The 26,090-nt window shown below is 48.5% G+C and overlaps 2 protein-coding genes across 5 annotated transcripts in view; one reads left to right on the top strand and one right to left on the bottom strand.

Annotated features, from left to right (window-relative positions):
• Window positions 1-51: 51 nt before the first annotated feature.
• On the bottom strand, window positions 52-21,638 carry TEN1 (TEN1 subunit of CST complex). 2 transcript variants are annotated; one of them, XM_054456853.2, is made up of 5 exons: window positions 21,499-21,636; window positions 16,004-16,124; window positions 14,704-14,801; window positions 9,038-9,195; window positions 52-496 (listed from the first exon to the last, which is right to left on the bottom strand). In XM_054456853.2, exons 2-5 carry the CDS (start codon window positions 16,103-16,105, stop codon window positions 375-377), a joined length of 480 nt encoding a protein of 159 aa, XP_054312828.1. In that variant the 5' UTR covers window positions 16,106-16,124; window positions 21,499-21,636; the 3' UTR covers window positions 52-374. The 2 variants fall into 2 exon arrangements, with proteins under 2 accessions (XP_054312828.1, XP_054312827.1); XM_054456852.2 differs by lacking the exon at window positions 16,004-16,124 and having other exon boundaries at window positions 21,499-21,638.
• Window positions 21,600-26,090, top strand: part of ACOX1 (acyl-CoA oxidase 1) — a 37,514-nt gene continuing 33,023 nt past the window's right edge. Inside the window, exons 1-2 of one of the 3 annotated variants that reach the window (XM_054456847.2) lie at window positions 21,600-22,046; window positions 22,318-22,477. In XM_054456847.2, coding sequence (XP_054312822.1) covers window positions 21,938-22,046; window positions 22,318-22,477 — 269 coding nt within the window. In that variant the 5' untranslated portion in view covers window positions 21,600-21,937. The remainder of the gene's footprint in view (window positions 22,047-22,317; window positions 22,478-26,090) is intronic. The other 2 variants (XM_054456846.2, XM_054456848.2) reach the window with 2 other exon arrangements.

Genomic DNA, 26,090 nt, shown 5'->3' with positions numbered 1-26,090 from the left:
TGGTTGCAGCTCCCCCTTCTGGCCCCCGCCAGCACTGCACCACAAGCACACTTTGAGAGCACGCCCCCTGGGCCTTTATTCACCAGGACCTTCTGGAACCCTCCATGGCCCCACACCAAGCACGGCCCAGAGCCCAAGCTCGGCCACCTGCAGTCTCCCAGGGTGGGGCTGTCGGATTTATGGCATGCTTTCTGGGCTCTCATTGCTGAGCCAATCCCAAAGCAGCAGAAAGGGCTGGATTCACCACCCGCCCCTCTGCTTTCGGGCTCCAGACAAGGCCGTTGCTGGGGAGGCGTCTGTGCCCTCCAGGGCTCCCGCAGCTCCAGAGGGTTTGGGCTCGGAAGCAGGTGAGGGTGTTGCTGGGCTGCTGTTTCCTACTGGCCGCCGCCCCGCTCCTGCTTGTACAGCCTCTGCTCCCGGATGGCTTGTTCCAACAAGGGCAGGTTCATCCCCTCCACACAGGTCAGCACGCGCGCCTTCACCACGGAGCCTCTGTCTGCAAGACGAACACCGGGGCACGAGCGGTGACTGAGCCAAACACCAGGGCACGAACGGTGGACTGAGCAGCGTGTCAACAACGTCCTCCAAGGTGCATTCCAGCTGTTCCCTCCACAGCTCAGTCCTGGGTTTTGGCAGCAAGCGGTGTGGACAATAACAACGGCATATGGGGCAAAGGCAATTGTGTATTTGGGCCTAGAACCGTGGGCCTGTCATGCACAGTAGGCCCGTGTCTGGAACTTAGCAGGTGGCCAGAAATCCCCTCTGGACTGAGGGAAAGGCCCTCTTGGCACCTTGGGACACAATGTCATCAGGAACCAGGGGAAAAGAGACACTCATATTTTAAAAATCCAAGAGACTGAGCTCCAGGTAAGTTTGGCTTTATAGGAGCAGGTCATCCCACCCTGGACGAGGGGGGCTTCTAGCAGATGCGGTGGTGACCTGATACATAATGGAAAAGTTTGCCACTGTTCAGGTGGCACCAAACAGGAAAGACATCTGCGAGAGACTTTTTAAAAATTTTCTTTCTTTTGACAGGCGACCTGGCTCACGCCTATAATCCCAGCACTTTGGGAGGCCAAGGCATGTGGAACACTTGAGGTCAGGAGTTCAAGACCAGCCTGGCCAACATGACGAAACCCCATCTCTACTAAAAATACAAAAATTAGCCGCGTGTAGTGGTGCATGCCTATAAACCCAGCTACTCGGGAGGCTGAGGCAGGAGAATTGCTTGAACCCAGGAGGTGGAGGTTGCAGCGAGCCAAGATCACGCCACTGCACTCCAGCCTGGGCGACAGAGCAAGACTCCACCTAAAAAAAAAATTTCTTTTTTTGAGACAGGGTGTCGCTCTGTCATTCGGGCTGGAATGCAGTGGCTCAATCATGCCTCAATGTAGCCTCCACCTCCCAGGCTCAGGTGACCATCTCAGCTTCCTGAGGAGCTGGGACTACAGGGACGCACCACCACACCCGGCTAATTTTTGTATTTCTTGTAAAGATGGGGTCTCGCCATGTTGCCCAGGCTGGTTTCAAACTCCTGGGGTCAAGTGATCTGCCCGCCTCGGCCTCCCAACATGCGTGGATTATAGGTGTGAGCCACTGTGCATTGCTGACGTTTTTTTGTTTTTTTTTTTCTTTCTTTCTTTTTTCCCCAGTCATAGCTTACAAGAGAAAAAAAAAAGTTACAAAAATTTTTTGCACTCATGCTCTTTCTGCTCTCTGAGCAATTTAATAAATAGATTTCTGAGACGGGTGGATCACCTGAGGTCAGGAGTTCATGACCAGCTTGGCCAACATGGCAAAACCCCGTCTCTACTAAAAATACAAAAATTAGCCAGGTGTGGTGGCTGGCACCTGTAAACCCAGCTACTCGGGAGGCTGAGGCAGGAGAATCGCTTGAACCTGGGAGGCAGACATTGCAGTGAGCCGAGATCAAGCCACTGCACTCCAGCCTAGGCGACAGAGTGAGACTCCCTCTCAAAATAAATAAATAAATGAATAGATTCAATGTTCTAGGCTATTACACTGTTTTCTTTTGACGCTGTTTGAGATAAAGGCTGTGCCTGCCCTTTCCTCTAGTCTAGGTCATTTATAGCACAGCCTGAGGGCAGAATTCAGGGTGTCATCCTGCCTAGATTCCAGCTGGCTACAAAGGCTAGCTACCCTTAGGCAATGAACTCATTTGAAACATGAGGTTGCCTGTGTGTCTCAGCTTCTGTTAGCCCTGGTGCTGACACAGGTCAGAGAGGAATCGGGGCCGGGCGCGGTGGCTCCCAACACTGTAATCCCAACACTGTAATCCCAATACTTTGGGAGGGCAAGACAAGCAGATCACTTGAGGCCAGGAGCTCAAGACCAGCCTGGCCAACAAGCCAAAACCCTGTCTCTACTAAAAATACAAAAATTACCCAGGCCCGACTACTTGGGAGGCTGAGGCACGAGAATCACTTGAACCGGGGAGGTGGATGTTGCAGTGAGCCAAGATTGTGCCACTGCACTCCAGCCTGGGAAACAGAGTGAGACTCTGTCTCAAATAAAAAAAAAAAAAAAAAAAAAGGAAAAAGGCCAAGCGCAGTGGCTTATGTCTGTAATCCCAGCACTCTGGGAGGGTGAGGCGGGCGGATCACCTGAGGTCAGGAGCTCAAGACTAGCCTGGCCAACATGGTGAAACCCTGTCTCTACTAAAAAGACAAAAATTAGCTGGGTGTGGTGGCATATGCCTGTAATCCCAGCTACTAGGGAGGCTGAGGCAGAATCGCTTGAACCCGGGAAGCAGAGGTTGCAGTGAGCAGAGATCGTGCCACTGTACTTCCAGCCTGGGCGACAGAGCGAGACTCCGTCTCAGAAGAAAAAAAAAAAAAAAAGATTAAGAACCTGGAGCAAAGAAGAAGGGCCTGGGTTATAAAAAACAGTCAGAATGCAGTGGGGTGAGGCCTGGGAAGAGGAAGGGGTTGTATGGAGCACAGATGTTCTTTTAGGAGGTTTGTCTGCAAAGGGAGGGAAGGTCACGGGCAGGCAGGTCGGACTCTAGTGTAGAAGACGACTTCTTGTCATTGAGACTACTATTTCCATATAGAGGAGGCTTGAACGCCTTATATGTGGAGAGGGAAGAACTGTGGTAACCCCTTAGGTAGGAGGGACCCCGCTTCCTCTTAGACTAGAGGAAGGAGCTAACAGTGGCCGTTTCAGTGTCTGATTATAGGAGGAAGAACGGCTGCCTGTGGCCTCAATTCTAGCTGGGACATAAAGCAATAAGCCGGGAGGGACAGGGGAGGAGAGGAAGTGGGTTCTTATGAGGCAGGGGAATTTCTGGACTAGCTGTGGTGGCGCCAGGGAGGGGTGTGTGGCCAGGACACAGGAAGGATTTCTAGGCAGAGCAGGGGAACCCCAGTGAGCCCCTGAAATCAGTGAGCTCCGAATCATTGGAGTTCTGTGATCCTTCTGCACTCAAGAGTTGGCAGGACCAGGAGGGTGGAGGCTGGGGTCTTGGGGCAGGAGTGAAGCTGCCAGGAAAGTGGCTGAAATGGTAGTGAGGCCCAACAGGGAAGAGAGGTAGGGGAGAAAGCCCAGGAGTCCCGAGTCCACAGGTCCTGATAGGGCAAGAGGGACGCAGCAGAAGTAGAGGGGAGAGTGGATGGCGTGCAATTTCAGGAAAACAAGTCCAAGGTGCAGCAGCAGGCGTGGGAGGTGGAATTGGGGCAGAGGTGCACAGTGGTGGAACTGGCTGGCAACAGGGAGACAGGGAGGGATGTGTGATGCTGACACACCCGAGAAGCCGGGGAAACTCGGGCCCTGCTCCAGACTCTGTGGGTGTGTGGTTTGGGGAGGAAGGTTTGGGCAAGTCCCGGAGCCGTAAGGATGCTTGAAGAGGGAAGTACACAGGGGACACACAGGAAGGTTTCCCTCCCTCCCTTTCTCTTCTCTTTTCTCTCTTTCTTTTTTCTTCTTTTTCTTTCTCTCTCTTTTTTTTTTCTGACAGGGTCTCACTCTGTCACCCAGACTGGAGTACAGTGGTATAGTCTCAGCTCACCGCAATCTCCGCCTCCCTGGCTCAAGTGATCCTCCCACCTCAGCCTCCCCAGTAGCTGGGACTACAGGCATGTGTGCAACAACACACCCTGCTAATTTTTGCATTTTTTGTGGAGACGGGGTTTCACCATGTTACCCAGACTGGTTATTATTATTTTTTTTTTTGAGATGGAGTTTTGCTCTTGTCGCCCAGGCTGGAGTGCAATGGCATGATCTCAGCTCACTGCAACCTCTGCCTCCCAGTTTCAAGCGATTCTCCTGCCTCGGCCTCCTGAGTAGCTGGGATTACAGGCGTGCACCACCACGCTCAGCTAATTTTGTATTTTTTGTAGAGACAGGGTTTCACCATGTTGGTCAGGCTGGTCTCGAACATCTGACCTCAAGTGATCCACCCACCTCAGCCTCCCAAAGTGCTGGGATTACAGGCGTGAGCCACCACGCCCGGCCGTCCAGGCTGGTCTTGAACTCCTGGACTCAAGTAATCCACCAGCCTCAGCCTCCCAAAAGTTCTGAGATTACAGGCATGAGCCACTGTGCCCGGCCTCTTTCCTTTTTCTTTAGAAACAGGGTCTCATTTTGTCACCCAGGTTGGAGTGCAGTGGCGTGATCATAGCTCACTGCAGCATTGAACTCCTGCCTCAAGCCATCCTTCTGCCTCAGCCTCCCAAGTAGCTGGGACTACAAGCACAAGCCACCACACCCCGCTAATATTTTCATTTTTGTAGAGATGGCGTCTCTCTGCGTTGCCCAAGTTGGTCTCAAACTCCTGGGTTCAAGTGATCCTCCCACCTCAGCCTCCGAACATGCTAGATTAGTGAGCCACTGAGCCCAGCCACACAAGGAAGGTTTCTGAGGGCAAAGTGCAGGGGTGCGGTGAGAGAAAAGCAGAAGGCAGAGGATGCATGGCGAGTGCTTGTAGGCAGCTGCTTGCTGTGGTCCAGTGCCCTTCAGCCCGGGCGTGCTCCAAGGGCCTCTGGAGTAGGCCTGGGAAAGGCTGTGCCCCACAACTTAGTTCCAGAACAGGGGGCCTTTGGGCCTTTGGATAGCGACAGTGGGTGTCAGGTCCGTGGGTTTTATCACACCCCAGTATGTCTTCACCTGTTGGTCTTCTTAGCTAGCTCTTAGGCAAACATTTGAGAAGGGTGACCTCTCACCTGTCCTCAAAACTGTCAGTCTGGCCACAGGGCAGGATTCACATCTGATCAACCTTTGTGTCTCCACAGAACTTTGGGCCTGGCACAGGAAGGTTTATGGTTTTATTTCTACTTATTTATTATTATTTTGTAGAGACGGGCTCTTGCTACATTTCCCAGGCTGGTCTTGAATTCCTGGGCTCAAGCGATCCTCCCTCCCTAACCTCTCAAAGTGCTGGGATTACAGGTGTGAGCAACCACACCTGGACTTTTTTTCTTTTTTTTTTTTTGAAACAGGGTCTCACTCTGTCATCCAGGCTGGAGTGCAGTAGAGCAATCTCGGCTCACTGTAACCTTGAACTCCTGGACTCAAGCAATCCTGCCACCTCAGCCTCTCAAGTAACTGGGACTACAAGCCTGTGCCACCACACCTGGATAATTTTTTAATTTTTGTAAAGATGGGGGTCTCACTATGTTGCCTAGGCTGGTCTTGAACTCCTGATCTCAAGCAATCCTCCTTCCTTGACATCCCAAAGTGCTGAGATTACAGGCATGAGCCACCACACTTGGCTTTCACAGGGAGGTTTAAAGCAGCCACAGGGTTCCCCCTCTGCCCAGGCCAGAGGTCAGGGCGGACAGAGCACAGTCAGCCCGGATGCTCTCCACCCACCTCCTCATCTTTGATTCCGAGTTCCCTCCGTGAATGACGAGCATGTATGACTTAGAAAATCAAGACAGGCTGGGCGTGGTGGCTCACGCTTATAATCCCAGCACTTTGGGAAGCTGAGGCAGGTGGATCACAAGGTCAGGAGCTCAAGACCAGCCTGGCCAAGATGGTGAAACGCCGTCTCTACTAAAAATACAAAAATTAGCCAGGCACAGTGGCGGGTGCCTGTAATCCCAGCTACTCAGGAGGCCGAGGCAGGAGAATCGCTTGAACCCAGGAGGCAGAAGTTGCAGTGAGCTGAGATCGCGCCACTGCACTCCAGGCTGGGTGACAGAGTGAGAGAGTAAGACTCCGTCTCAAAAAAAAAAAAAGAAAATCAAGACAAAATTTTTCTTTTTCTTTTTCTTTTTTTTTTTTTTGAGACGGAGTTTTGCTCTTGTTGCCCAGGCTGGAGTGCAATGGTGCGATCTCGGCTCACAGCAACCTCCGCCTCCCGGGTTCAAGCGATTCTCCTGCCTCAGCCTCCCGAGTAGCTGGGATTACAGGCATGCACCACACGCCCAGCTAATTTTGTATTTTTAGTACAGGCGGGGTTTCTCCATGTTGGTCAGGCTGGTCTTGAACTCCCGACCTCAGGTGATCCTCCTGCCTTAGCCTCCCAAAGTGCTAGGATTACAGGTGTAAGCCACCGCGCCCAGCAACAAAAATGTTTTAAGAAAAAAACCCACAAAAAACAGGTTGTGATGCAAATTATAAGAGTACTAAACTAGCCAGTGCCCGGTAACAGGCTACTTCCTCTGAGGCCTGATTAGCTTCAGGTTCAATTTTTTTTGTTTTTTGTTTTTTTTTTTGAGATGGAGTCTCGCTCTGCCAGGCTGGAGTGCAGTGGTGCGATCTCAGCTCACTGCAACCTCCTCTGCCTCCCAGGTTCAAGCGATTCTCCTGCCTCAGCCTCCTGAGTAGCTGGGACTACAGGCGCATGCCACCATGCCCGGCTAACTTTTTGTATTTTTAGTAGAGACGGGGTTTCACCATGTTAGCCAGGATGGTCTCGATCTCCTGACCTCGAGATCCGCCCGCCTTGGCCTCCCAAAGTGCTGGGATTATAGGCGTGAGCCACCACACCCAGCCCAAGTTCAATTTTTTTGGCAAGAACCCACCAGAGGTGTTGCTATGTGTGTCCTCCTCATGACTCACATCGGAGGTACATGATGTTTGCCCTTCTGATTTTTATCATGTTGACATCGATCAGGCCAGCCCAGGCACTGCCGGCAGGTCCCTCCATCACAATGATCCCACCAAAATGTTTCCTAATGATTTTGGCCACTAGCGAGGACTGTTGCCTGGATTTTTCATTTTGTCAGGGCTTTTAAAGTGATGACTTTGAATTTACGGATTTCTCCTGCGTTCATTTGCTGTGACTCTTCTCTAAAGAACTTGCCAGGCCAGGCGCGGTGGCTCATGCTTGTGATCCCAGCACTTTGGGAGGCCGAGGCGGGCAGATCACAAGGTCAAGAGATCGAGACCATCCTGGCCAACATGGTGAAACCCCATTTCTACTAAAAATACAAAAATTAGCTGGGCATGGTGGCGCACGTCTGTAGTCCCAGCTACTCGGGAGGCTGAGGCAGGAGAATCGCTTGAACCCGGGAGGTGGAGGGTGCAGTGAGCTGAGATCATGCCACTATACTCCAGCCTGGCGAGAGAGCGACACTCCATCTCAAAAAATAATAATTTTCCTTCATCAACCATTTGGTTTCCACTACAGGCAATCCATACAGAAATGGCAGGATAGGGTCTGGTGCCAAGATCGCGCCACTGCACTCAGCCTGGACAGCAGACCAAGACTCTGTCTCAAGAAAAAAAAAAAACAAAAAAAAAAACAGCAGTAACAATCAGAGGCAGGCAGGGCTACTTGGGAGGCTGAGACAGGAGAATCGCTTGATCCAGGGAATTGGAGGTTGCAGTGGGCTGAGATCGCGCCACTGCACTCCATCCCAGTGACAAAGCAAGGCACTGTCTAAAAAAAAAAAACAAAAAACGGTGGCTCACGCCTGTAATCCCAGCACTTTGGGAGGCCGAGGCGGGCGGATCACGAGGTCAGGAGATCAAGACCATCCTGGCTAATACGGTGAAACCCTGTCTCTACTAAAAATACAAAAAATTAGCCAGGCGTGGTGGCGGGCGCCTATAGTCCCAGCTACTCGGGAGGCTGAGGCAGGAGAATGGCATGAACCCGGGAGGCGGAGCTTGCAGTGAGCCGAGATCACGCCACTGCACTCCAGCCTGAGCGACAGAGCAAGACTCCGTCTCAAAAAATAAAAAGGAATCAGAAGTAAGGCTGGGTTTGGTGCTGCACACCTGTAATCCCAGCATTTTGGGAGGCCAAGGCAGGCAGATCTCTCATCCCAAAATAATGACACCTTGTCTCCACAGAAAATTTAAAAATTAGCCGGGTGTGGTGGTGCACGCCTGTGGTCCCAGCTACTGAGGAGGCTGAGGTGGGAGCCTCATGAGCCCAGGAGGTGGAGTTGCAGTGAGCTGTGATCATACCACTGCACTCCAGCCTGGGTAACAGAGAGAGATCTTGTCTCAAAAAAACTAAAAAAAAAAAATTTTTTAAGACTCAGATTAAGGGCTGACAGGCAAATTCAAAAAGATCTAAGCAAGCTGCCTCACATCAGGCCTGGTGTGTTGTAGGCCTTGAGAAATTAGTGGTTTCTCTCTCCTCGTTCTCACTTCCCCATGGGGGACCATCTCTTCACTGTACCTGTCTTCTTTTTTTAATGAGACGGAGTCTCACTCTGTTATCCAGGCTGGAGTGCAGTGGAACGATCTTGGCTCACTGCAACCTCTACCTCCCTGGTTCAAGTGATTCTCCTGCCTCAGTCTCCTGAGTAGCTGGGACTACAGGCACATGCCACCACGCCCAGCTAAGTTTTGTACTTTTAGTAGGGACGGGGTTTTGCCATGTTGGCTGGGCTAGTCTCGAACTCCTGACCAGCTACCCTGTCTTTGAGTTGGCACCATGTGGCCAGTCCACTCTGAGCTGAATCCTCAAGAGTGTTGAACTTGTGGGCTGATTTGGAAGAAACGTTAACCCCGATGAGACACTGCTGTTGAGTCACGAGCCCATTTCTCACTGACTGCCCCAAAGACTGCCCCAGCTCAGGCCCCAGGATGAGAAAGGGGGTGTGAGGCCGCAGCTCACCCTGCTGATGCTGGAGCTCCCCAAGGACGACGTACAGGGAGCCCACTTGGGCGTGGAAGGGCTCCACCAACTTGGTACAGACAAGAACCTGGTGCTGATCAGATCCGTGCTGAGCCATCAGTGTTACTCTGGACTGGATCATGTCATAGAGGCACAACCTGGAAGGCAGAGGAAATGCAATAATTTCCATCCATACGTAGAATCACCACCACGCTCAAAAGGTTTGCATGGCCAAGAAATCTATAGAAAAGTGTTCAGCCTCAGTCTCATCACAGAAATGCAAATTGCAGCAACAAACCAGAAAAAAATTTTTCAGTCTGCATTGTAGATGAGAAGGAATTCCTTTTAATTTTCATCTCCTTGCCTTTAATTTTCTTTTTTTTTTCTTTTTTTTTTTTTTGAGATGGAATCTCACTCCGTCAGCCAGGCTGGAGTGCAGTGGCGCGATCTCTGCTCACTGCAAGCTCCTCCTGCGGGGTTCACACCATTCTCCTGCCTCAGCCTCCGGAGTAGCTGAGACTACAGGCGCCCGCCACCACGCCTGGCTAATTTTTGTTTTGTATTTTTAGTTGAGACGGGGTTTCACGGTGTTAGCTAGCATGGTCTCGATCTCCTGACCTCGTGATCCGTCCGCCTCGGCCACCCAAAGTGCTAGGATTACAGGCGTGAGCCACCACGCCCGGCCGCCTTTAATTTTCTTAATGGTATATTTTGATAAGCAGAAGCTTTTAATTTTGTTGATGATCAGTTTATTCATTTTTTTTTTCTTTTTTTTTTTTTTTTTTGAGATGGAGTCTCGCTTTGTTGCCCAGGCTGGAGTGCAATGGAGCAATCTCGGCTCACTGCAACCTCCGCCTCCTGGGTTCAAGCAATTCTTGTGCCTCAGCCTCCCGAGTAGCTGGGATTACAGGTGCCTGCCACCAGGCCTGGCTAATTTTTGTATTTTTAGTAGAGAAAGGGTTTTACCATATTGTCCAGGCTGGTCTCCAACTACTGACCTCAAGGGATCCACCCACCTCAGCTTCCCTAAGTACTGGGATTACAGGCATGAGCCACCACACCTGATCATTTTTTTCTTTTATGACTTTTGCTTTCTATGTCTTGTCTAAGAAATCTTTTTCTTCCTTTTTTTTTTTTTTTTCTTTTTTTCTTTTTTTTCTGTATCCCAGGCTGCAGCCTTGACCTTCCAGGCTGCTCAAGCAGTCCTCCCATCTCAGCCTCCTGAGTAGCTGGAACTATAGGTACTTGCCATCACACCTGGCTAATAGTTTAATTTTTTGTACAGACAGGGTTTTGCTATGTTGTCTACACTGGTCTTGAACTCCTGAGCTCAAGTGATCCCCCTGCCTCAGCCTCCCAAAGTGCTGGGATTACACTCATGAGCCACTGTGCCTGGCCATCTTTTCTTTTTCAATATGGGCTATAAATGCTATAAATAGAAAAAAAAAAAAGAAATCTTTGCCTACTCAAGGTTGTAAAGATATTCTCCTGTTTACTTGAGACATTTCGGTTTTAGCTTGTCATCTATGACACAGTGTAAATTTTTTTTTGTATGTTGTGAAGTAAAGATCAAGATGTTTTCCCCGACCATAAGAATATCTAGCTGGGCGTGGTGGCTCATGCTGGTAATCCCAGCACTTTGGGAGGCCAAGGCAGGTGGATCACTTGAGTCCAAGAGTTCGAGACCAACCTGGGCAACATGTTGAAACCCTGTCTCTACTAAAAATATAAAAAATTAGCCAGGAATGGTGGCATGCAGCTGTGGTCCCAGATATTTGGGAGGCCAAGACGGGAGGATCACTGGAGCCCAAGAGGCAGAGGCTGCAGTGAGCCGAGATAGTACCACTGCACTCCAGTCTGGGCAACAGAGCAAGACTCCATCTCAAAAAAAAAAAAAAAAAATCTAGGTTGGGCATGGCGGCTCACATCTGTAATCCTAGCACTTTGGGAGGCCAAGGCAAGAGGATTGCTTGAGCCCAGGTGTTAGAGACCAGCCTGGGCAACAGAGCAAGACGCTGTCTCTATAATTTCTTTTTTTAATTAGCCAGGTACAGTGGTGCATGCCTGTGGTCTCAGCTACTTGGGAGGCTGAGGGGTCAAGGCTGCTGTGAGCCACGATCATGCCACTTGCACTTCAGCCTGGGCAACACAGTGTCAATATCTAGTAGTTCCACTTGTTGAAAGGACTATGCTTTCCCTACTGAATTATCTTGATGTCTTTACTGAAAATCAATAAAGCTGGGCACGGTGGCTCACACCTGTAATCCCAGGACTTTGGGAGGCTGAGGCAGACAGATCACAAGGTCAAGAGATGGAGACCATCCTGGCCAACATGGTGAACCCATCTCTACTTAAAAAAATACAAAAATCAGCTGGGTGTGGTGGTGCACGCCTGTAATCCCACCTATTTGGGAGGCTGAGACAGGAGAATCGCTTGAACCAGGGAGTTGGAGGTTGCAGTGAGCCAAGCTCACACCACTGCACTCCAGCCTGGCGACAGAGCAAGACTCCATCTCAATTAAAAACAAAAAAGGCCAGGCGCGGTGGCTCACATCTGTAATCCCAGCACTTTGGGAGGCCGAGGCAGGCAGATCACGAGGTCAGGAGATCGAGACCATCCTGGCTAACATGGTGAAATGCCGTCTCTACTAAAAAAAAAAATACAAAAAAAAAAAAATTAGCCGGGCATGGTGGCAGGTGCCTATAGTCCCAGCTACTTGGGAGGCTGAGGCAGGAGAATGGCATGAACCCGGGAGGCGGAACTTGCAGTAAGCCGAGATCGCGCCACTGCACTCCAGCCTGGGCAACAGAGCAAGACTCTGTCTCAAAAAAAAAAAAAAAGAAAAAGAAAAGAAAATCAATAAAGAATTGGCTAAGTAGGCCGGGCGTGGTGGCTCACGCCTATAATCCCAGCACTTTGGGGGGCCGAGGAGGGTGGATTACGAGGTCAGGAGTTGGAAACCAGACTGGCCAAGATGGTGAAACACCGTTTCTACTAAAAAATAAAAAAATTAGCCGGGTGTGGTGGCAGGTGCCTGTAATACCAGCTACTCGGGAGGCTGAGGCAGGAGAATCGCTTGAACCTGGCAGGCAGAGGTTGCAGTGAGCCAAGATTGCACCACTGCACTCCAACCTGGTGACAGAGTGAGACTTCCTCTCAAAAAAAAAAAAAAAAACCAAAAGAATTGGCTAAGTAAATGATGCAATATCACCACAGTGAAACAAAATGGAACCATTCAAAATGATGATATAGATCTACATGTCTGACATGGTACTAGGTCTACCATACACAGCTAAGTAAATAAATGCTACAATAGAGTAATATAATAGGATCTCATCTAGGTTAAAATATTGCTTTCTTCTTCTTTCTTTTCTTTTCTTTTTTTTTTTTTTTGAGGCAGGATCTTACTCTGTCACCCAGGATGGAGTGCAGTGGTGCAGTCTCGGCCCACTGCAGCCTAGACCTCCCAGGTTCAGGTGATCCTCCCACCTCAGCCTCCCCAGTAGCTGGGGCTACAGGCGCACACTGCCATGCCTGGCTAATTTTTTGTATATTTTGTAGAGACAGGGTTTTACCATGTTGCCCAGGCTTGTCTCAAACTCCTGGACTCAAGCAATCCTCCCACCTCAGCCCCCCAAAGTGCCAGGATCACAGGTGTAAGCCTCCACACCCAGCCCTTAACTAGGTTAAAATACTTTTTTTTTTTGAGGCCGAATTTCACTCTTGTCACCCAGGCTGGAGTGTAATGGCATGATCTCAGCTCACTGCCACCTCTGCCTCCCAGGTTCAAGCAATTCTCCTGCCTCAGCCTCCCGAATAGCTGGGATTACAGGCGCCTGCCACCACGCCTGGCTAGTTTTTGTATTTTTTATCCAGATGGGGTTTCACCATGTTGGCCAGGCTGGTTTTGAACTTCTGACCTCAGGTGATCTGCCCACTTCGGCTTCCCAAAGTGTTGGCATTACAGGTGTGAACCACCGCACCCGGGCTAGGTTAAAATACTACTTTCTTTCTTTTTTTTTTTTTTTTTTGAGACGGAGTCTCACCCTGTCCCCCAGGCTGGAGTGCAGTGGCACAATCTCAGCTCACTGCAACTTCCACCTCCTAGGTTTAAGCGATTCTCCTGCCTCAGCCTCCTGAGTAGCTGGGATTATAGGCACCTGCCACCAAGCCCAGCTAATTTTTGTATTTTTAGTAGAGACAGGGTTTTGCCATTTTGGCCAGGCTGGTCTTAAACTCCTGACCTCAGATGATCCGCCTGCCTCGGCCTCCCAAAGTGCTGGGATTACAGGCGTGAGCCACCGCACCTGGCCTAGGTTAAAATACTTCTATATGTATGTACACATGTCTCTAAGATGGTCCCCTGTGATTCTCACCCCCTGATATTTACATCCTTGTGCATCCTCTACGATGCTGAGTAAGGGTGACCTGTGTAATCAGTAGGATACTGCAGAAATGACTGAGACTGACTTTGGAAGCTAAGTCATGAAAGACATTGTGGTTTTCACCCTGCTTTTTCTCTTGGTCACTGCTTCTGGCAGAAACTGCTGTGTTATGAGGACCCTCACACAGAACTACAGAGAAATCCACATTGTCTGGAACTGAGTTATCTTGCCAAGAGCCAGCCCTAATTTGCCAAACGTGAACAAGCTACCTTGGAAGTAGAGGTCCCGGCCCCAGTCAAGCCTCCAGATAACTGCAGCCCTGGCCAACATCTGGATGCCACTCCCATGATCGACCCTGAGCCAGATCCAAACAGTTAAACCACTCCCAAATTCCTGACCCACAGTAACTATGAGACAATAATTATTTTAAATTTGGGGGAGGCTGGGCACAGTGGCTCATGCCTGTAATCCCAGCACTTTGGGAGGCTGAGTCAGGAGGATTGCTTCAGCCCAGGAGTTTGACACCAGCCTTGAGAATATAGGGATACCCTGTCTCTACGAAAAACTAAAATTGTATGTGCGGGTAATTTGTTACACAGCAATATATAACTGATATATAACTGACAGAGTATATATGTATATACGTATATTGGGTGTCTCCATACCCACCCACATATACAAACACATATGTATGGAAAAGCACATGAGGATAATCACCGAAGGTTAGCAGTGGTTGTCTGGGTAATGGGATTATGGGTGACTTTTCCTTCCTCTCTACACCTTTATGGACTATCTACACTTTTTACAATGAATATTAATTTTTTCAATATATATGTATATATATTTTTTATTATTATTTTTTGAGACAGAGTTTTGCTCTTGTTGCCCAGGCTGGAGTGCAATGGCGCGATCTCAGCTCACTACAACCTCCACCTTCCAGGTTCAAGCAATTCTCCTGCCTCAGCCTCTCGATTAGCTGGGATTATAGGCATGTGCCACCACGCCCAGCTAATTTTGTATTTTTAGTAGAGACAGGGTTTCTCCATGTTGGTCAGGCTGGTCTCAAACTCCCAACCTCAGGTGATCCACCCACCTCGGCCTCCCAAAGTGCTGGGATTACAGGCATGAGCCACCGCGCCCGGCAACTAATTTTTTTTTTTAGTATTTTAACATAATTAGACAAAGTTATAAAAATCTTTTCTAATTATTTTTTTTTGGAGGTAGAGAAAGATATTTAACATATCATCACCCCCACCAGTGAAAAAAATAACTGTTCTCACCTGCCAAATGTTCTCAGTGTGCTCCCATCAGGAACTTGGCCTGCACTAACCTCCCAGGGGAGGTAATAGGTCCCAGGTTTGGGCAGCATCATGGGCTCCTGTAACCAAATAGTTGAGAGGGATTTTGAAGATTCCTGATAAACCGAATAGACTACAAAACAGAGATTGGCAGATATATGAGACCAACAGCATCTTGAAGACTAATTCCAGTGGGCAGTGTTTTAAAATTAAAAAAAAAAATTTTGGGGGGGGAAGGATAGCATTAGGAGATATACCTAATGTAAATGACGAGTTAATGGGTGCAGCACACCAACATGGCACATGTATACATATGTAACAAACCTGCACGGTGTGCACATGGACCCTAGAACTTAAAGTATAATAAAATATATATATATATATATAAAAGAAAAAAAAATTTTTTGATATAATATGCATTCATGTATTTAAAAAAAAGAAAAAAAAACATGGCCGGGTGCAGCGGCTCATGCCTATAACCCCAGCACTTTGGGAGGCTGAGGTGGGTGGATCACCTGAGGTCAGGAGTTCAAGACCAGCCTGACCAACATGGAGAAACGCTGTCTCTACTAAAAATACAAAATTAGCCTAAAAATACAAAATTAGCCGGGCATGGTGGCCCATGCCTGTAATCCCAGCTACTTGGGTGGCTGAGGTAGGAGAATAGCTTGAACCCAGGAGGTGGAAGTTTCAGTGAGCCAAGATCGTGCCATTCCACTCCAGCCAGGGCAACAAGAGTGAGACTCCGTCTCAAAAAACAAAGCAAAACAAAAAAAAACAAACAAACATAGACCTGCCTTGACAACACAGTGAGACTTCATCTCTATGAAAAAATTAAAACATTAGGCCAGGCACAGTGGCTCATGCCTGTAATCCCGGCTCTTTCGGAGGCCAAGGCAGGTAGATCCCTTGAGACTAGGAATTTGGGACCAGCCTGGGCAACATGGCAACACCCCATCTCTACAAAAAAAATACAAAAATTAGCCAGGTATGGTGTCTCTCACCTGTAGTCCCAGCAATTTAGGAGGCTGAGGCAGGAGGATCACTTCACCACAGGAGGTTGAAGCTGCAGTGAGCTATGATCACACCACTACACTGTAGCCTGGGCAACAGAGTAAGACCCTGTCTCAAAATAATAATACACCAAAACAATATTTAAAAAGCTATGTGTGGCCCAGAATGGTGGCTCGCACCTGTAATCCCAGTGCTTTTTAGTAGAGACGGGGTTTCACCATGTTTGTCAGGCTGGTCTCGAACTCTTGACCTCAGATGATCTACCCACCTTGGCCTCCCAAAGTGCTGGGATTACAGGCATGAGCCACCGCGCCTTGCTGAATTTGACTCTCTTCATCAACACGTTCCTCTTGCACCCTCTCAAGCACATAGTGCCAGGAAGAACTGTTCTGTTTGTCAGCAAAAGAGACAGAGACTGCCTGTGGCTATGGTGCAGATAATGTGGTGTAAAGTCCTGATCATAGCTGGCAAGCGAGACTCATGCTGGTAGCTCTGGGGCAGTACCGCTGTACTCTATTCCTTGACAGGAACAGACTGTGACTCTGGACTGGGCTTTGCTTACCTGCTAGAAGCTACAAATGCTTCAAAACAATCAAAACAAGGCTGGGTGCAGTTGCTCATGCCTATAATCCCAGCACTTGAGGAGGCTGAGGCGGGCAGATCACTTGAGCTCAGGAGTTTGAGGGCAACCTCGTCTCTACTAGAAATATAAAAATTATCCGGGTGTGGTGGTGCATGCCTGTAATCTCAACTACTTGGGAGGATGAGATGGGAGGATCGCTTGAGTCTTCGAGGTCAAGGCTGCAGTGAGCTATGATTGCACCATTGCACTCCAGCCTGGGTGACAGAGTGAGACGCTGTCTCACAAAAACAAAATGAAATAAAAAAAAATGAAAAAGCAGAACAAGAGACAGTAAACAGATTTGGAAAGCCGACCATTATTTCTTCAGAACAAGGAACACACTGTACAGCCCATAAAGGCCAACAATGAGCAAAAAGATCTCCTCCTCAGAGTCATAGTTTGATAGAGAAGATGTCCTTTGCAAAAATTGTATCAGTGAGAGAATTAGGGCAGCCGGGGAGAGCTGATCTAGCCAGTCCCCCTCTTGCCTTTGGCCTCTAAAATGCCCTTAATTATTCCTGGGTTTGGGCCAAGCTAACTTTGGGAGACATTTAGTTTACAGTTTAAATGAAAATAGCCCTTCCCTAAAACACAGCCACCTTTGTAAAGCTAATGAGAGACCACCAGGCTAGGAGCACAGAGAAGCCCAAACTCTGCTAAGATTGCCAGCCATTATTCCAGGGGTCACAAGCTAGGCAACTTCCCCAGTTACTCCTGCAGATAACATCACTATTGCAGAACCTAAGATTGGCCTTTGGAGATATCTTTTCAGGTTTTTTGCATGTCTGACACCAACAACTCCACATGGACCCCACCCACCACTCCTGCGGCCCCCCCTCAGAGGTGACTCAGCCTGCAGGAGGACCATTTGCCACACCCCTAAGGTTGCACCCCCAACCAATCAGCAGCAAGCACCCATTGCCTAGCTGCCACCACCCCTTTCCCGAAACTACATTTAAATAATGTCTACTCTCTGAGCCTTCCAGGAGATTGACTAATAATACCAACTCCCACGTGGTGTGGCCAGCCTTGTGTCAATTAAACTCTTTCTTGACTGTAATGCCATGCTCTCCATGAAATGATTTTGTTTGTGCTGTGGGAACCCATCAGGTGGTTATGGCATAGGCTATGAAAACACTGGTTGTCTAAAACAGGGGGAGATAACAATTACAAAGGGCTAGTGTACACGAGTGTGTGCTCACTAACATGAGGGGACTAAAGGAGTGTCCCCACTAGATGTTCCTGTTTTTCTGGTGGATCTGGGGAAAAAGAGGTGGGGAGGATGCTGGGGTTGCTATGCAATTCTCACCGAGGGAGGAATTTGCTGGTATAAGGATTATACATTTTTCTTTTTCTTTCTTTCTTTTTTTTTTGAGATGGAGTCTCACTCTGTCTGCCAGGCTGGAGTGCAGTGGCGGGATCTCAGCTCACTGTAACCACCGCCTCCCGGGTTCAAGCGATTCTCCTGCCTCAGCCTCCTGAGTAGCTGGGACTACAGGCGCGTGCCACCATGCCCGGCTAATTTTTGTATTTTTAGTAGAGATGGGGTTTCACCATGTTGGCCAGGCTGGTCATGAACTCCTGACCTCAGGTGATCCACCCACCTCGGCCTCCCAGAGTGTTGGGACTACAGCTGTGAGCCACCTCACCGGGCCTCTTTCTTTTTTTTTTGAGCCAAGGCGGGCAGATCCACTTGAGATCAGGAGTTCGAGACTAGCCTGGCCAACATGGTGACACCCCGTATCTACTAAAAATACAAAAATTAGCCAGGCATGATGGCGGGTGCCTGTAATCCCAGCTACAGGAAAGGCTAAAGCGGGAGAATTGCTTGAACCCGGGAGGCGGAGGCTGCAGTGAGCCGAGATCATGCCACTGCACTCCAGCCTGGGCGACAGAGTGAGACTCTGCCTGAAAAAATAATAAATAAATAAATAAATAAAACTATGATCAATGCTTGAGCCTAAGAGTTTGAGGCTGCAGTGAACTATGGTTGCGCCACTGCATTCTAGTCTGGGTGACAGAGCAAGACCTTGTCTCAAACAAAACAAAACAAAGCAAAACTGTGATCAAATACATGTGTATGCCTTTTCTCCTATTAATCACTTGTGTGGTATTCCTGCCAAAAATGCATCATCTGAATCTAATCATGAAGAAATATCAGACAAATCCGAATTAAAGGACATTCTACTGTAGGTGCCAAGGGGCCCTCTGAAGTTTCGCTGCAAAAAATCAACTTACAAAAGGCAGAGTAATAGTCAAAAATGTGTACAAATTTATGTAACATGTACATATGGGAGCCTTCAGAAGGAAGACCCAAAGATACAGGGGAAATTGTACATTTTTACGCAAATGATTGAACATAAAAGGTATGATCTAATGCTGACAGACTGAGTGGGAAGGCCCAGCAAGGCCTGTCTGTCTAGATTCTTCTTGGCCTCTTGAACAGGCATTCCTTCCTTCTGGATGTGGGGCAGGACCCTCTCTGGAATGCAGTCTTATGGCCTACAGTCAAACAAGGTAGGTCAGATAATTTCTTTTTGGCCAGTTTTTACACCAAAAGAAGGAGGGAAAGTTAAGAGTAATATATTTAGGGTTTTTTTTTGTTTTTTGAGACGGAGTCTCACTCTGTCGCCCAGGCTGGAATGCAGTGGTGCAATCTCGGCTCACTGCAACCTCTGCCTCCCTGGTTCAAGCGATTCTCCTACCTCAGCCTCCCGAGTAGCTGGGACTACAGGCACATGGCACCTCGCTCGGTTTTTTTTGTATTTTTAGTAGAGACAGGGTTTCACCGCATTAGCCAGGATGGTCTCGATCTCCTGACCTCGCGATCCACCTGCCTTGGCCTCCCAGAGTGCCAGGATTATAGGTGTGAGCCACCGCACCCAGCCTATATTTAGGGTTTTATGGTTGGCTTTGGGGGTAAAGGACTCTGTTTTCTATGACCTGCCTTGGGGAAGAGGATTCTAACTTCTCTGGCTAGCCTCGGGGGAGAATGGGCCTGAGGGAGAGGAGGGCAGAAGGTAAAAAAAAAAAAAAAAAACTTGCTTTGTGGGTTGCTTCTGAGGCCTTCATTTTGGGGTATTGTTTTCTGAGATCCAACACTACAAAACAATGGGCTTATACACTTCAAAAGTAATGTCAGCCAGCCAGGCGCAGTGGCTCACGCCTGTAATCTCAGCACTTTGGAAGGCTGAGGCTAACGGATCACATGAGGCCAGGAGTTGGAGACCAGCCTGGTCAACATGGTGAAACCCTGCCTCTAATAAAGACACAAAAATTAGCCAAGTGTGGTAGTACATTCCTGTAGTCCCAGCTACTCTGGAGGCTGAGGCATGAGAATCATTTGAACCCAGGAGGCAGAGGTTGCAGTGTTCTGAGATCATGCAACTACACTCCAGCCTGGGTGACAGAGGAAGACATCATCTCAAAAGAAAAAAAAAAAAAAGCGTTAAAGTCACAGAAGAAAAGTTCTTTGTTCTATTCTTGTAATTCTCGTGTAAATTTGAAATTATTTCAAAATAAAAACTCACCAAATTTAGCTCTTCATCTAAGTCTTTTCTATTCAATGCTGAGTACACCCATTATCATTGTTACATTAAGAGCAATTGGTTTCCTAGAATATTAGAACTAGAAGGTCAGCTGTCAAGTAGCCTTTTGTTCACTCCACAAAGATTTCCTGAGCACCTTTAGCGGGGCAGGCACTGTGCCAGGTACAGAGAATAAACTAGACACCTTCCCTGCTGTTGAAGGGGCCTGAGATCAGCAGCTTACTAAGACAAATGAAGATCCTGAGGTCCTAGGGGTTAAGAGTGTGTATTATAGTTCTATTATTCAAATTATGAATGTTATGCACCTCTCGTAGTTTTACTTCTTCTGAGAAAACCAAAGTCATAGTATTACACAGACTACAGACAGGCTAGGCGCGGCAGCTCACGCCTGTAATCCCAGCGCTTTGGGAGGCCGAGGCAGGTGGATCAACAGGTCAGGAATTAGAGACCAGCCTGGCCAACACGGCAAAATCCTGTCTCTACTAAAAATACAAAAATTAGCTGGGTGTGGTGGCGAGCCCCTATAATCCCAGCTACTCGGAAGGCTGAGATAGGAGAATCGCTTGAACCCAGGGGGTGGAGGTTGCAATGAGCTGAGATCATACCACCACACTGCAGCCTGGGCGACAGAGCGAGACTCCGTCTCAAAAAAAAAAAAAAAAAAAAATGACTAGAGATGATTCAAGAAATCCCTGAATCTCCCTCGTCTACAATCCCACTGGGCAGAACTGTTTTTTGTTTTTTGTTGTTTTTTTTTTTTCTGTAGAGATAGGGTCTCACTATGTTGCCCAGGATGGAGTGCAATGTCACAATCTTGGCTCACCGCAACCTCCACCTCCGGGGCTCAAGCCACCATCCCATCTCAGCCTTCAGAGTAGCTGGGACTACGGGCGCATGCCACTACACCTAGCTAATTTTCTGGTATTTTTTGTAGGGATGGGGTTTTGCCATGTTGCCCAGGCTGGTCTTGAACTCCTGGGCTCAAGTGATACGCCCGCCTCGTCCTCCCAAAGTGCTGGGATTCCAGGCGTGAGCCACCGCGCCCGGCCCTACACTAGGTTTTAACAGTAAGTGTGCATTTCCCACTTCGATGACGATAATGGCGAAAGCAAAGAAGTCTGGATTCCAAGACATCTAGTAACTGCCAGGTTGGGGGGAAAAATGTCTGGTTTCCCAGACAGAATGCTTAGAGCAGCACTGCCCGCTCGGCCTCATTCTAAGTCCGCGTCCACCCCTTAAACGGCAGGCAGCGCTCACAATCCCACACCCAGGGCCCCGGAACCCACGCCTCTGCCAGTAAAGACGCCATTATCTTAACAAAAGGTAACTGGAGCCTCTCCCCAAAGAGACTGTTCCCGTCCCATTCTTCTCCAATCCGGGTGGATTTGGCAAAAGCCCAAGTGACTCTCCCTAGCAATTCCGCAAAGCCCGATCTCCCGCCCCAGACTCCAGAGTCTCCCGACCACTCTCGTTTCAGAGAGGCCCAGGCCCTGAAGCGTGACGGAGGCCGGGGGGGAAGGGGGTGGCGGCAAGCGCAGGCGCGGTCCCCCCTCAGCCTCGTTGTCCCGCCCCCTTCCCAAGGCCCCAGCCAACCTGTTCTAGGCGTCGCCTGGTCCTCGGATTTCTTCTTTCCGCCCCGCGTGGTCACGTGACGTGGGAGGGGCGTGATACAAAAAGTGCTTTACTTTACCACTCCCCGGACGCCCAACAGAGCAATTTCTTGACCTTCGGAGCCCCTTTCCCGAGGTTCCGCTCGGGAGCCTCCCCTGGCCAGGAGCAGGGGATTAGTCTGCCCCGCGACCGGCCCCAGTCACGCCGCGGACATCGTCCCCTCCGTCTGGGCCGCTGTCACTCACGCGCCGAAGGGCCGCGGAGAAAGAAGGGGCGGGCCGGGGCGGGCCGGGCGAGCGGAGGCGGGGACTTGCGCCGTCCTGACGCTGCCTCATAGGGTCCGGCCGGCGCTGGAGCTGCGGGTTTAGATTGTCACTGCCGCCTCGGTTGGTGCTTACTTCGCTGCCAGTTGGTCGTCGCCATGAACCCGGACCTGCGCAGGGAGCGGGATTCCGCCAGCTTCAACCCGGAGCTGCTTACACACATCCTGGACGGCAGCCCCGAGAAAACCCGGCGCCGCCGAGAGATCGGTGAGGGCGGCGGGCGAGACCTCCCTCCTTTCCCGAGAAAAGCTGGAGACTCCCTCGATGCGGAGTCAGGGGCGCTGTGGGGCCTAGGCCCTCTGGCCCAGCGTTAGGGGAGCCGGGACCCCCACTTCGAGGAACAGCCTGTGTCCCTGGTGGGGGGATATCGCCATTCCCGAGGTGTGTCCGCGACTCTGAAGCCTATTGTGATTCAGGGAGGGTGGAACGGAGCCCCGAGTGTCTGTCTGCCTTTTAATGCCCTTTAACCCCCTTCCAGAGAACATGATCCTGAACGACCCAGACTTCCAGCATGAGGACTTGAACTTCCTCACTCGCAGCCAGCGTTATGAGGTGGCTGTCAGGAAAAGTGCCATCATGGTGAAGAAGATGAGGGAGTTTGGCATCGCAGACCCTGATGAAATTATGTGGTTTAAAAAGTAGGTATGCCTTAGAACAGAGCAAATGTTGTTAAGCCTAAACTTTAAAGCTGCGGTCTATGGTGGCCTTTCATCACCGTGCTTGGCGTTTGAAGATGCAAACTGGCATATTTTCATGTAACTTTGTAAAGTTATATGTGTGGCCAGGCGCGGTGGCTCACGCCTGTAATCCTAGCACTTTGGGAGGCCGAGGCGGGCGGATCACCAAGTCAGGAGATCGAGACCATCTTGGCTAACACGGTGAAACCCCATCTCTACTAAAAATACAAAAATTAGCCGGGGGTGGTGGCGGGCGCCTGTAGTTCCAGCTACTCGGGAGGCTGAAGCAGGAGAATGGCGTGAACCAGGGAGGCGGAGCTTGCAGTGAGCCGAGATCGCACCACTGCATTCCAGCCTGGGCAAGAGTGCGAGACTCCGTCTCAAAAAAAAAAAAAAAATAAATAAATAAAGTTATATGTGTGAAAAATAATGTGATTACTTTTGTATCCAAGCCTTTTCGTGGGATGACGTGTTTATAGAATGCTGATAATAAATGGAAATGCAGGAGTTTTTGTTCTCAAGAGTACAGTTTCGAGGATGTTGTAAAAGCATTGTTCTGCCCAAGCAACTCAAATTTGACTGATTTAAATGCAGAATCATTTTGCTCTTTGTAACGAGGACTGCTAGAATTCTGAATCTGGAAGGATTTTTTTTTTTAGTTGCACGACCATTTAAATATTTTGGAGCAATAGCAGATTATATTATATGGTAGTGTGGACCTGGATGAAGAACGATCAGTCACGCCTCTGAATGAATAGAAAGCCTAAGAACCCAGTAGTTCTGAATCCATGACAGTGCTTGAATGTTTGTCTTGTGCATATGAGAGAGACGTCATAAAAACCTGCCTTGGTTCTAGGGTGGAAGAGAGTATATCCTTTTTTCGGACCATGTGTTTTGTTGTGTTTTTTGTTTGTTTTTGTTTTTGTTTTTTGAGACGGAGTCTCGCTCTGTCGCCTAAGGCTGCAGTGCAGTGGCGCAATCTCGGCCCACTCCAGCCTCCACCTCCCAGATTCAAGCGATTCTCCTGCTTCAGTCTCCTGAGTAGCTGGGATTACAGGCGCCCGCCACCACACCCGGCTAATTTTTGTATTTTTAGTAGAGACGGGGTTTTGCCATGTTGCCAGGCTGGTCTCAAACTCCTGACATCGTGATCCACCCTGCTCCACAGGGAACGGTAAAAATAAATAAAAATAAGAACTCTGGGCCGGGCACAGTGGCTCATGCCTGTAATCTCAGCACTTTGGGAAGCCAAGGCAGGTGGATCACTTGAGGCCAGGAGCTCGAGACCAGCCTGACCAAAATGGTGAAACCCTCTCTCTTCTAAAAATACAAAAATTAGCCAGGCGTGGTGGTGCGCTCCTGTGGTCCCAGCTACTCAGGAGGCTGAGGCAGGAGAATCCCTTGAACCTGGGAGGCAAAGGCTGCACTGAGCCGAGATCACGCCACTGCACTCCAGCCTGGGCAACAAAGAGAGACTGTCTCAAAAAAAAAAAAAGACTTTTTTGCCTTAACCTAAACAAACACTGTTACGTGATCCTAGTACAAGATTATTTTGGCCTATAGCATTTTTTCTCATTTATTCCTGGGCATCTTCTCTTTTAGATTTCTCCATTTTAAAGGAACTCCAGTATTTTCATCAATAAAGATTAAATCATATGAGTGGTGTATAGACTAGAACCAAGCTAAATAGAACATGTTGCACGTTGTGCCTTTGTGGTAATAATGGTCACTGCCTCTAGTGCCTTTGGTATCGATTTTCAGCTTGACTTGGGTTATTTTTGTGAAGATGAAATGGTTTACTCTGGCCCTTTGGACTTTCCTCAGAGCTCCACTCAGTTTTAAACAAAAAAATTTTGTTTATTTATTTTTGGTAGTTCAAATCAGCATACTTCCAAATGGTCTTTTTTGTTTTTAAAGTTTGTAACTCATGGCTGTGGGGATATTGAGATAGAGTAACTCCTAGAAGATTATGTTACTGATATCTGTGCTGTGTTTGTAAATTTGAAAAAATTAGTAAGATTTTATTCCTTCTTGAAATGTCAGGAAAAAAAGTGGGTTTTGTGTGTGTGTATGTGTGTGTGTGTGTGTGAATGGATGGTGCAATGCATTTCAAAGCTGATACAGATGATTTCATAACCTGTGACCTGTTGATAATGTGAACCAGACTCGAGTGAGGTCACAATGAAATAGAACAAAGTCCTTTATGCGGGTTAAAGATTGATGGACACCAGGAAGTTATTTGGTGTATCATTTTTCATGTGAAGTATTAAAAGACAAACTTTAACACACCCTTTGACACACTTCCAATGTCCTTAGGATTTGACAAGGAGATCAGTTTTTAAGTTAGAGAAGGGGTTTGTAAATGAGTCCTGGAAATTATCACATGCCATCGAGTTAAAGCCTCGGTTATATAATCTCATCGATTATAACTCACACCAGTGTTTTGTGTACCACTAAGAAAGAAAGAATGCTGCCAGTTAACCATGACATGCTATTAATTGTGAAATACATCACCTTTCTTTCTTTCATTTCTTTCTTTCTTTCTTTCTCTTTCTCTTTCTCTTCCTCTTTCTGTCTTTTTCTTTCTTTCTTTCTCTCTCTCTCTGCATTTCCATTTATTTCCATTATCAGCAGGTGAAGAGGCACCTGCCACCTCACCTAGCTAATTTTTGTATTTTTAGTAGAAACGGGGTTTCATCATGTTGGCCAGGCTGGTCTCGGACTCCTGGCTTTGTGATCCACCCGCCCCTTCCTCCCAAAATGCTGGAATTACAGGCATAAGCCACTGCGCTTGGCTGAGAGAACATTTTTTACTGATGTTAATGAGCAGCTTCTATTGACTTAAACACATGATTAGGACGCAGAAGTCGTTCCCTCTGGTGGAATCTATAATGATTACATTAACTCATTTTGATTAATTAGAAATATTCATATCTAAGAGCATCCATGTTGAGAGTTTTTTGTTTCTAAGCGGATTATGATTTATGTAAGATAGAAAAGACAATGGGGCTGGGCATGGTGGCTCACGCCTGTAATCCCAGCACTTTGGGTGGCTGAGGTGGGCAGATCACTTGAGGCCAGGCCACTTCATGACCAGCCTGGCCAACATGGCAAAACGCCTTCTCTACTAAAATACAAAATTAACCGGGCTTGGTGGCACACGCCTATAATCCCAGCTACTTGGGAGGCTGAGGCATGAGAATCACTTGAACCTAGGAGGCAGAGGTTGCCGTGAGCTGGGATCATACCACTGTACTCCAGCCTGGGCAACAGAGGGAGACTGTCTCCAAAAAAAAGAAAAAAAAAGAAATGGTGGGGATAACCATGTAGTACTTATTTAGGAAATAGGAAAATAAGGGTATATTGTGTTTACTATTATTTCTTTCTTTCTTTTTTTTTTTTTTTTTTTCCGAGACGGAGTCTTGCTCTGTCACCCAGGCTGGAGTGCAGTGGTGCAATCTCGGCTCACTATAAGCTCCGCCTCCCGGGTTCACGCCATTCTCCCACCTCAGCCTCCTGAGTAGCTGGGACTACAGGTGCCCACCACACCCGGCTAATTTTTTTTTTGTATTTT

Source organism: Pongo pygmaeus, chromosome 19 (assembly GCF_028885625.2).
Source record: "Pongo pygmaeus isolate AG05252 chromosome 19, NHGRI_mPonPyg2-v2.0_pri, whole genome shotgun sequence".
NCBI lineage: Eukaryota > Metazoa > Chordata > Mammalia > Primates > Hominidae > Pongo > Pongo pygmaeus.
The sequence above is the reverse complement of the archived record's forward strand: the minus strand, read 5'-3'. Positions and strand labels throughout refer to the sequence as shown.

Excerpts from the sequence above, each read along its gene's own strand:
- TEN1 (XM_054456853.2), bottom strand. The coding sequence starts at position 16,105 with ATGTGCTTGAGAGGGTGCAAGAGGAACGTGTTGATGAAGAGAGTCAAA. Across the intron at positions 14,802-16,003 it reads CAGCACTTTGGGAGGCCAAG|GAGCCCATGATGCTGCCCAA; the intron begins GTGGGTAGATCA and ends ATTTGGTTACAG. Across the intron at positions 497-9,037 it reads GGAGCTCCAGCATCAGCAGG|ACAGAGGCTCCGTGGTGAAG; the intron begins GTGAGCTGCGGC and ends TTCGTCTTGCAG.